This window comes from Epinephelus lanceolatus, chromosome 12 (genome assembly GCF_041903045.1).
Source record: "Epinephelus lanceolatus isolate andai-2023 chromosome 12, ASM4190304v1, whole genome shotgun sequence".
Lineage (NCBI taxonomy): Eukaryota > Metazoa > Chordata > Actinopteri > Perciformes > Serranidae > Epinephelus > Epinephelus lanceolatus.
Genome location: NC_135745.1, coordinates 38,469,220 through 38,475,496, shown reverse-complemented (window position 1 = coordinate 38,475,496; position 6,277 = coordinate 38,469,220). Strand labels below are relative to the sequence as shown.

At 42.1% G+C, this 6,277-nt stretch overlaps 1 protein-coding gene across 1 annotated transcript; it reads left to right on the top strand.

Moving 5' to 3' along the window:
• The first annotated feature begins 2,881 nt into the window (after nucleotides 1-2,881).
• On the top strand, nucleotides 2,882-5,128 carry snai2 (snail family zinc finger 2). Its single transcript, XM_033650035.2, has 3 exons — nucleotides 2,882-3,099; nucleotides 3,286-3,807; nucleotides 4,202-5,128. Exons 1-3 carry the CDS (start codon nucleotides 3,021-3,023, stop codon nucleotides 4,381-4,383), a joined length of 783 nt encoding a protein of 260 aa, XP_033505926.1. The 5' UTR covers nucleotides 2,882-3,020; the 3' UTR covers nucleotides 4,384-5,128.
• Nucleotides 5,129-6,277: the final 1,149 nt, after the last annotated feature.

The window sequence follows — 6,277 nt, the reverse complement described above, 5'->3', positions numbered from 1 at the left end:
GCTTGACCAGATATCAAAGGCATGTTCATGTTTTAATTGACCACATTTTTGCTGGTGTTACATTATCCCGCCATGGTAACACAACGCAGGGCCAAGGAGACACGGCTTCCTCCTGTTAATTAATTTCCGACTACAGACTCACAGACTACAGGCTCTGCGCTTCAGAATAAGTGATATGATTTGAATCGGCACACCGTGCTTTCACTCCCCCTTCATTACTGTCAGCCAAGCAGCATCCACATGCTCTGAATGCAGAGAACAGTACTGAAGCATGAAAACTGCAAGGAGGCATATTTTCACCTGGCCATGCATGGTCTGCTTCTCTTGGATACGGTGGATAATACTGATGTCAAAGCATTATCTTTTATGGTGCACAGTGTTTTCTGCTGGATCACCACCAAACACCAACACTCCTCACACATCCTACTTGCCATACAGCGCTCCGAATGTGTGACAGAAGCCCGGAGTTATTATGCACAGATAACCTTCCCTTCCCTTTATAATCCAAGCAGGCACAAAGGGAAACTATTCATGATCTGCAATTATGTTTTCCAGATAAGATAAGCAGTTCACAATTAACTTAAGGCTTGCCCCAGACATAAGGAGCTTTTCATATCTGCTGACCCAGCCAATCAGACCGCTCCAGGAGCTGCTTTTCAATATAACCATAGCTAAGCTTTTGCCTTTGTGTGTTTCTCTTTTTTTTCTGCCTTGTTACTTTTAGATGTTCAGCTCTCACCCCTCTCAGAAGAGCAGAGTTGAACACAAGGGGGCGTAGACTGCTAAGTTTGTCTCCTCTTGTCCAGTTGAGCAGCAGCAGGAATAAATTTGATTATGGTATCATGTCTGACCTTGAGAGGGAACTACTCTTAAATTTACATTTCAAGGAGGACTGCCTTATTGCATTAATGGCGAGGAAATGTGTGGCTTTCTCCACACACAACTGCATTAGGAAGGGCCATCCTCTGGCAAAGCCTCAGAATGACAATGTGGACGGCAGCATGCAGTTTGGTCCACTTGGTTTGATCATGAATTCACAGATACGTCACTTCAATACATTTCTATATCTAAAGAAAATGTGTGTAAACGCAGACGATAAAGCTTCCCTCTGCCTTCACTCGAGTCATTATCATCATCATTTGTAGTCTTGGTTATTTTCCAATTCAAATATGCCACCCATACAGGATAATCAAGTCCCCAGAGGTTTGTAACACAACAATCATCAGTAACACCATGCACACTCTGCGCAGTGATTGCATTAGCAATGGCATTTTAAATAATCCTGTCTATCTCACCCTCTCTTATTCTGTTCTTGCGCCTCACTTTTTCATCTCTCTGAAGATGCAGGAATATAGACAGATAAATGTTGGTTCCTCAGCGGTTCTTTGTCGTTGGTTGAGGTGTTATACAGCACCGCTGCCACACTTAGAACTTTTAAAGCCCCTGTATGGTTCTTTAGAGGTTCTCTGTCAGTTTCTTCCCCCAGTAAACTAAACTAAACTAAGCCGATAAACCAGTCGAGGACCTTTACAGCCTCTGTATTGTTCTTTAGAGGTTCTCTACTGGTTCTTAATCGTAGTTGAGTTTAATTTAGTGAGGGGAAAATAAAAACACTACATTAAGATAACCTACAAACTGTGGATTTTAAGAGAACAACACATTAATACAGTTGCTCTCAACCTTTTTGCCCTCATGTGCTCGGAAATATTCCAGGTTTGAAAAGTGGATTCTGAATCTTTCAAACCAACATTTTGTTAGAAATTATTAATAAGTAAAAAGTGTAATTGAGAAGCACATTGACTCATCCATGGAATCATCTTGAATCAATCCAGGCTCCCCTATGCTCAGAAATTTAACAACAATATAATGCTATATGGGCTCCAATGGATTTATATAGAACTATTTGACAAAGACACTATGTATGAGTAAGTAATGATTAATAGTGATTCATATTTTAAATAAAAAGTGTCATTTAGAAGCACATTGACTCGTTCACTGTATTATCTTATATCAATCAAGGCCCTCTATGCTCAGAAATTTAAAGCCAATATTGTGCTATATGGTCTCAAATGGTTCTGTATAGAACTATTTGACAAAGACACTGTATGTATATGTAAGTACTGATTAATAGTCATTCATATTTCAAGTAAAAAGTGTAATTTAGAAGCAAATTGACTCGTCTGTGGCATTATCTTGCATCATTCAAGGCCCCCCATGCTCAGAAATTTAAAAAATACATTGCTATATGGTCTCCACTGGTTTTATATAGAAGTATTTGACAAAGACACTGTATGTATGTGTAAGTTATGATAAAGTTATGATTAAAAATCATTTATATTTTAAGTAAAAAGTGTAATTTAGAAGCATATTGACTTGTCGGTGGTATTATCTTGCATCAATCAAGGACCACGCTCAGAAATTTAATGCTATATGGACTCCAATGGATTTATATAGAAGTATTTGACAAAGACACTGTATAGCCCCCAGATTAGTGCCATACAGCACCAAACAGGTTAACCGTATAACTGCTTTGTGTACTGTTCAGCACCATTTATGTTAAAAATGCTCTGCACTTTTTGTTTTATTTAATTCAGTATCTTACCCTGCTCCCAGCAGTATGATGCCATGTACACTTGCATCCCTGCAGCACACACACACGTCTAACACAAGGCACCTGTCTGACTGGAATAAATGGCACCGACCCAGCCCCTTGGGGGGGGGTCATGCTCCTATAGGCTAAAAGCACATTTTGAAAACTCTGTGGTAAAAGCGAGATTTAATTGGTTTGAAGTCCCAGTATATGTAAATGACAGCGCATGGCTCCTCCCATGCACCTGATAGGGAGTATTTACAGCTCTTTACAGCTACTCACTCCACTGTTTCCAAGAGCGCTGCGCTGCACCATGACACTCCACTGGACTTAAGCAATAAGGATTTCCGTCTCCACATATTAAACTCGTCGGTGTATTTTTCCAAGAGAAAAAAAAAGTTTGCCAAAAGTTGTCCACTTCTTTTCCAAGATGCCGCGCTCGTTTCTGGTCAAGAAACACATAAACTCCGCAAAGAAGCCAAATTACAGTGAGCTGGAGAGCCCGACAGGTAAAGGTTTTAAACTTGTCTACAAAGTTTTTATGTTTCTTACAAACAGTCGCGTTTGTTTTTAAACTTTGTAAATACTTTGTAAAAGTTTTAAAACTTATTGACCGACTTTGAAATCTGTGCTCCTCTCTCCTCGAGCGATGACAGGCGTCACATGATCACTCATTTTACTCTCTTTATTTCCAGTGTTCATCACGCCGCACATCTACAGGGGCCTTCCCCTGCCTGTCATCCCCCAGCCGGAGATCCTGAGCCCGGCAGCCTACAGCCCCATCACAGTGTGGACTACCAGCAACTTGCCGCTGTCTCCGCTCCCCAGTGACCTCTCCCCCATCTCCGGATACCCCTCATCGCTCTCCGACACCTCCTCTAAAGACCACAGCGGCTCTGAGAGCCCGAGGAGTGATGAAGACGAGCAGATGCTGCCCAAACTGACAGACCCTCACGGGGTGGAGGCAGAGAAATTCCAATGTAGTTTGTGTAGCAAGTCCTACTCCACGTACTCTGGACTGCTCAAGCATAAACAGCTGCACTGCGACGCCCAAACGAGGAAATCCTTCAGTTGTAAATACTGCGAGAAGGAGTACGTGAGCCTGGGAGCTCTCAAAATGCACATCAGGACTCACACTTTGCCTTGTGTTTGCAAAATATGCGGGAAAGCTTTCTCCAGACCGTGGCTGCTCCAAGGACACATCAGGACGCACACCGGTGAGTGGATGGGGAACAACAGAGGGGCCTTCTGTGTGAGGAGGCAGCATATTTGTTGTGGGCTTTAAGGCACAGACTAATTGTCTTCAAACTGGTACATGATTTAACAGCCTTTAGACCATGTTTCACAGCCCACAACAGCTTTGCACTGAGGCTGATATTACTGTGAAAATGTTCACACTGTTATTACTTCCTAGGTTTGCTGTTGGTGGTGTGGTGAAAAGAAAAATATTGCCTTTTTTTGACAAATGTCTGTTACAATACATCAGCAGCAGAATAGAGTGCTTTTCTTTTTGCAACCTGCCAAATGCAATAGACCAAGATGCCTCGGCCACATTTTTATTCACACCTCCGTGTACTCTCTGTGACAATGTCTTCTTTTTCATCTTGACAGGAGAGAAGCCGTTCTCCTGCCCTCACTGCAACAGGGCTTTTGCGGACAGGTCCAATCTCAGGGCTCACCTACAGACCCATTCGGATGTGAAAAAATACCAATGCAAGAACTGCTCCAAAACCTTCTCCAGGATGTCTCTTCTGCACAAGCATGAGGAATCTGGTTGTTGTGTAGCACACTGAACTGGGATACATTTCCACCACCAGAAAAAGAAAAAAAAAACTCTGTTGCTTCTTTATTTTTCCAGGAGAACTGTCAGGGAATCACATCGAAGGGGGTTTGTTCCCAAACATGCAGACTTTTTTTTTCTCTACGAGCGGTCCATTTCATTTCAGAGTGAGAAAGAGCTCACGTGCTTCTCGTCTGAAGCAGTGTTTCTGTGACTGCAGGCGGTGTCGAGCTTTGTCATGCCATGTACTCACCTACCTGTGCTATTCATGCACTTTTCTGCATGTCTAGAATGTTTTGTATGCCTTCAAAATGTTATCTCCAGTGTTTTGTACCAGTGTCTATCAATGGCTGTTATGCAGTCCTCCACTTTTTTTTTTTATACGCACCACACAAACGATACCAAAAGGCGCATTATGAATGACAGTATACATGTAACCAGAGGAATACTGAAGCCATTGTTACTTAGGGAACAAGTGCAAACTTAGTTTTTAGGGTGAAATTATTTTAACTTTTGCACAGTCATTAGAAACAGTTTGCCAGCACTCAAATAGCAAAACAAATTCTCTCAAGTGCCTCAGTTTTACTTGGCAATAATATGTATTATTCAACAGTGTCCTGTTATATTTTTATATATTGAATGTAAGCGTGACTGAGATGATTGTATATTGACAGTGAAAACTGTGATGCTGAATGATTTTGATATTTTCATATTTTCATGACACTTTTAGAAATAAAGTTTCATGACATTTTGTATAATTTTTGGCATCTTTCAAGTCGCTTTTCATCTTGTTAAGCCCCTGGTGTATGAGCAGCCCTTCCTGCAGCACTCGCTGATTGTCAGACGCTTCAAACGGAATAACTTGCACAAAAGTAAATGATATTTAATCCGGCTTGCACCATCTCATATTATGGAGATGTAAAAATGAGCAGAGAGGTGACTCAGCTCCGAATCAGGCCTGAACCTGTTCCCTGTGAACCTGTCCAGACATCAAACAATCTTGAAATTTAACACATACTAGCTATATTGATCTGCACTCACTTGTTATACCCTTTGAGGGCCCATGACTTTCTTTACCCATGTGTGTGTAAAGTTGAGGGCGTAGTTCGTCTTAGGGAGTAATCTCATGTCATCCATGTATGTAACTTGAGGAAAATGTGTTTTTTTAATCTCTCTGCTCAATCATAACAATCTCGGCAGGAGCACAGGGCACTCAGATATCTAGATTTTAATATGTTTTCACAAAAAGTTCAAATTTGCATTTGCTTTGACAACCTCCTTGAATTTCTGGGATGCTTGCCATCAAGGATTAAATAGACTTCCTCGGGCTACATTTTGTTGTCTTTTACCATATGCTGTCTACTTGCAGCAGATAGAGATTAGAGCACAAAAAGTGCAGCGCCTTAAGGGATACAGTCAAAGTTGAACTCTTTCTAACAAATCCCAGAGTGTGTTCCCGTTTGCCCTAATGCCCAAAAGCTGCTGACCTGAGAGATGTGATCTGACAAACAGACACTTGTTTTTCTGGCTGCGAGGGGCTGAGCTCCCCTGTAGGTAGATTCTCCTCGCTGTGAGTCATCGCCAAGCTATTCCAGGTGCTCGCCGCCGCCCGCTGGGTCGGGCCAGGTGGCTCGGGGGCTCTTCAGCAACTTCGCTGGAAAGCAGGTGCAACCGGGAGGATACAAACCACAGCCACAGGTCCACTGACACTGTGGAAACCTCAGCCATGACCTAATGTGGAAACATTACAAGCAGCAGGTCCTATTATTCAGATCATTTGCCTCGTAAAAACAAAGTGCCATCATGAGGGCACTCTAAACTCTAACACTGCTGAGACAGTGAAGGTGTTTGTCCTCTCTCACTAATATCTTTTATTCCATAGGCAACATTTTATCATACTGGTGTCA

Excerpts from the sequence above, each read along its gene's own strand:
- snai2 (XM_033650035.2), top strand. The coding sequence starts at position 3,021 with ATGCCGCGCTCGTTTCTGGTCAAGAAACACATAAACTCCGCAAAGAAG. Across the intron at positions 3,100-3,285 it reads TGAGCTGGAGAGCCCGACAG|TGTTCATCACGCCGCACATC; the intron begins GTAAAGGTTTTA and ends CTTTATTTCCAG. Across the intron at positions 3,808-4,201 it reads ACACATCAGGACGCACACCG|GAGAGAAGCCGTTCTCCTGC; the intron begins GTGAGTGGATGG and ends TCATCTTGACAG.